General features: G+C 38.9%; 1 protein-coding gene across 1 annotated transcript; it reads left to right on the top strand.

Annotated features, from left to right (window-relative positions):
• The first annotated feature begins 417 nt into the window (after positions 1-417).
• Positions 418-2,170, top strand: LOC116177414 (facilitated trehalose transporter Tret1-like). Its single transcript, XM_031496387.1, has 2 exons — positions 418-575; positions 624-2,170. Exons 1-2 carry the CDS (start codon positions 527-529, stop codon positions 2,018-2,020), a joined length of 1,446 nt encoding a protein of 481 aa, XP_031352247.1. The 5' UTR covers positions 418-526; the 3' UTR covers positions 2,021-2,170.
• The last annotated feature ends 2,491 nt before the right edge of the window (positions 2,171-4,661 follow it).

Below are 4,661 nucleotides of genomic sequence, written 5' to 3'. Positions count from 1 at the left end.
TCCACAAACACATTCCCCCCTTTTCGAAATGGGGTCATCGCACCTTCCAAAAAACAAGTTTTTTTGGGAAAGTTGAACGATAGCCTACCAGCAAACAACTTTTAAGGGAACTCACCACAACTGTTGACCTTTTCCCATGGATTCATGCAAACAACTTTTAAGGGAACTCACCACGATTGTTGACATTTTACCAGGTATAATAAAATTAACACAAAAATCCGTCTTAAGCTAGTGACAAAAAAAGATTTTTGACGCAAAAGCATAATAATTGAATAGACCAAATGTAAAATTAAACGGTTCACTGCTTCTTTATCATTTCGTAACTTCACGCTTAAAAAAAGTCGTGTAGTCCCGAATTACACTTTGTAATTTATGGCCATTTCAAATTACGTCTACGTATTTATAATACAAACAATATATTCGAACTCTAATCAAGGTCGGATTATGGTTTCGTTGATAACATTAACACTCAACAGATTCTATTTCCATGTTAGTTCAGTGACGGTGTTCGTGTCGTACGAAAAGAATGGCGCTAATATCCGGGAGGCTTTGCCAAGTTCTCGCGGTTATTACAGGTTTATTTTCTCTAAACTATTGCGATTGTTACTAAATATTACTTTTAGGCACGCTGACGGTGATATCAGATGGAATGCATTACGGGTGGTCGTCGCCGATAGTGCCTCTCTTACAGTCGCCCCAATCTCCAATACCCATAAGTGAATCAGACGTGCTTTGGCTGGAGAATTGCCTAATGTTCGGCGGGATAGCAGGATTGTTCCTAACGATGTACCTTTTGGATAAGGTGGGTCGGAAAAGAACAATGTTGATAGCGGCAGTGGAAAATTTAATCGCCTGGGTTTTAATCGCGACAGCTACAACACCGGAGGTGCTGCTTGTGGCACGGTTCATATCTGGTATCGCAGCCGATGTCAATTTTGTGGCCGCACCAGTTTACATCGCCGAAATCGCCGATAAGGAAATACGTGGCCGATTAAGTTCGCTAATAAACATTTTTTCTCTACTTGGAGTTGTCCTGATATACTCTGTTGGACCATTCGTATCCATAACGATATCAAGCGCCATAGGAATGGGTTTCCTGGTCACTGAGCTTCTCACGTTTTCGTCCATGCCGGAAAGTCCCCATTATCTCTTAGTACGACAGAAACCTGAAGCCGCTAGGGAATCGCTAAAGGTACTTCGAAATGTGGACGTCGACGATGAGCTGAGAGAACTGACGGAAGTAGTCGAAAGGGAAAATGCTTGTAGGGGGCGACCTTTCGATTTAATCAAAGTGAAGAGTTATCGAAAGGCGATTTTAATCATGACTGTTTTAAACTTTGGACAACATTTTACGGGTCTCAGCGTTATGATAATGAACTTACACATAATTTTGGAAGAAGCTGGCTCAAGTATCAAAACCAACACTGCGGCGATCGAATTTTCTCTTCTAATGGTGGCAGCTTGTATAATTACGATGTTCCTTATCGATTTACTTGGACGAAGAGTACTCCTAACCACCTCCAGCGTTCTCACCGGAATCTCGCTGCTTGTTCTAGGTGTTTACTTTGCAATAAAAAATGCAGGTGGCAATACCAGAGACTACACCTGGATACCTGTAGCATCTTTAATGGTATACGCCATTGTTCATAAAATCGGTCTGGGGTCTATACCAATTGTGGTCACTGCCGAGCTGTTTCCTACCAACATTAAAGCTGTCGGCTGCACAGTAGCCGATTCGATTTACGTAATTGCGAGCGCCTCTTCAATTTTCGTCTTTCACTACATGCTTCGCCAATTCGGTATGCACGCGCCAATATTTCTGTTCGCCGCCTGCTCGATATTGGTCGGTTTATTTGTTATATTCTTTCTGCCTGAAACGAAGGGCAAAACTTTAGAGCAAATTCAACAGATGCTGAAAGGTGAAAGTGACGCAAATTCGGAAACTACAAAGTTGCTATCGCCAGTTGGAGAAACAGACGAAGATTACGGTGCTGTGATTAACACGCAGGCAGGGCCTTAGTGTAAAAATGTGATATATATCATAGTTTTAAATGTATAATATGTAAATAATTGGTTTTAAAGTAATTTTATATTTTTACGGATTGATGTACTGCAACGAGTTGTTTTGCTTACCAATTCTAAAACAAGTATTAAACATTTACCTATCCAATGCTGGGTTTATTTGTATATCTGTCATACGTGAATATTGTGGACTGAAACGGAAATCGATCCGATTGTTTCAGTACGTTATGTGGTAAAGTAATACTACAATTAGCCCAAATAAATCAGTCTGGATTTTTCATTAACACTCACACCTGCTCCCGTTGCAGTTTAACAAACTATAAACGGGTCGATTTTTCGTTTTCATGTTTCAAGATAGATAGATAGGTAGGCTCCAATACCATGGTTTCTACAGAAGTTAAATGACAGTTCAACGTAGCAGTAAGATGAAAAACCGGTCTTTAAATCAGCATTTCCCGATTTATAAAATCATAACTGTTAGCATGCTTCTAAACTAAACTACTTGGTACTGTTTGTAAGGAAGGGGGTATTTTTCTTAAGAGAAGTAATTAAGTGAAAGTTCAATGTGCATTCTAATGTTTTTGAAACAGTATAAATCAACGAACCCATACTTTTCCTTTGTTGCTCTCAAGAATGAGGTATTAATTCAATTATTTGCCCTTCAAGAAGAAATCGGTTAATAAATTTATTAATTATTATAGTTGATATAATAATTAATACTGATTTTTCGGCGGATCCTGCAATCCCCAACGGAAAAGTACCAATTTCGTCCAAAAAAAAATGGAATATATCAAGAATGCTCATAGGACTTTTCTGGTCTACAGCTGATAATGCGGAAAACCCGTCATATTGATTTTTTCAATTCAGAAAGTTTGTTTGGAGTTCATTTCAGCTTGTTATTTACCTATTTTCTTCAGTACTTCATGTATTATGAAGGAAATAAAAAAAATGCCTGAAAAAAAGAAAAATTTACAAAGCTTGTTTGGACACATTAACCCGCATTAAATTAAGATATCTTTTTTTCGTATTTTTTTCTTATTCAAATAATGTGGTTGTAAAAGGTTTAGGCGCCGTAAAATTGATACAAAAACACTGGCTGACAGCTTCAATAAACTTCACTTGTTCTTGATTCCACTGAACTAGATGCCAAATCTGAATTATTGAATTTGATGACAAATTTTCGGTATCTGGTCCGACGGTAGAAGGTTTTAACTTTTAATCAGAAGGCAAACTTAACGAAAGGCCTTGCTGTATACTACAACTGCTTGCTCTTTCAACATTACTCCCAGACTGATTTATTAAAACTTCTTATATAAATGAACTCCCCCCCCCCCCACCCCAACATTATGTCTCCAGAACACTCACTTCAGAGACTACAGCGAAACTTAGAAATTGTGTACCGTTTCTTAAAAACAGAGCAACCCAACCCTTAGCGGTGGTGTAGCCTCTTTTGTCAGTAATGACATTGCAGTCAAAACTTCCCTATGGTCATTCCACCGGGATTTCCCCAAGGTCGTGACCTTTACCTTACCTCCAAGGTCATTGTCTTCGATGCTTCAACTTTATGGTCTTGGATTGTGGATCGAGGTCATGGTCTTGAGTTTTGGACTTTCTCCCAAGTTACTAATTTTACAAATAGAAAAAGCAACCGCGTTCAAGCAAAGCAATAGATTATTATTCATTTCAGAATTTTACAAGAAGAGGAAAAAGCAGCTAAGCAAGTAGGCAAAACAAAAAAAACTTTACTTACATATAACGTTATCCTAGTTTATGTTTGAAAATCGTTACTTTTCTCAAGGCATGAAAATAGAGATGCACAGTTGTCACTATAATCGCGTAATTTAAAGAGAAAGATTATGGTAAAGCTGTTAAAACTCGTAATAATGAAACCTGTCTACGAGCGCGCAGTGGAACCCCCGCAAACTAACTGAAATCAAAAGGCTACTTCGTATTCGAAAACAAGGTCATTGCCTCGAGATTCCCCAAGTCATGCCGTTGGAATTCGACTTAGGGCTTTCCCCAAGCTCGTGGCCTTGGACTTCGACTTCGGGTTCCCATGTCATAGTGGACCAATTGCACCGGCCATGGCTGCAAGCAAACACGCCGTTAACATCTGGAAAAGGCACCAAACGGCACGTGGTAAATTCAAGAGGCTTAGGTACAGCGAAAGTCTCACGTCTAATCAAAAACAGTAAAAGCGATTCGTGGTCAAATTACACTTCTTCCATCAATACCTCTACCCCAATAAAGGTAATATGGAACAAAATTCTAAAAATACGTGGCAAAAATAGATACGCTCAGAATTATAAACACACTCTCACAACAAACTGATATCGTGTAAGAAGAAGATCCCCCGAATCTTAGCCGATACAAACAGAATTCCAGCGACGATAACTTAAATACCCCCTTCGTAAAACACAAAAAATCCCTCAATTGCTGAATCCGAATGCCGCCTAAACGCTTCTATAAACTACAAACCCCCCATAATTATGAAAAACTCGAAAAAGAGATAAATGCATAAATAAACTCACCTTCAACCCCTATACCTTCGATGGGTGGATAGATGTTGCGCAACAACTACCGGTACCTGTTCAGCTTAAATCGCTGAAGCTCATAATACAAAATAGAACCTATAAAAA

Source organism: Photinus pyralis, unplaced genomic scaffold, assembly GCF_008802855.1.
Source record: "Photinus pyralis isolate 1611_PpyrPB1 unplaced genomic scaffold, Ppyr1.3 Ppyr1.4_LG7, whole genome shotgun sequence".
NCBI lineage: Eukaryota > Metazoa > Arthropoda > Insecta > Coleoptera > Lampyridae > Photinus > Photinus pyralis.
This window is presented reverse-complemented; position numbering and strand designations above follow the sequence as displayed.

What these genes read in the sequence shown, in the direction of transcription:
- LOC116177414 (XM_031496387.1), top strand. Translation starts at nt 527, where the DNA reads ATGGCGCTAATATCCGGGAGGCTTTGCCAAGTTCTCGCGGTTATTACA. An exon ending in AGTTCTCGCGGTTATTACAG is followed by an intron (nt 576 to 623) that starts GTTTATTTTCTC and finishes TATTACTTTTAG; the next exon opens with GCACGCTGACGGTGATATCA.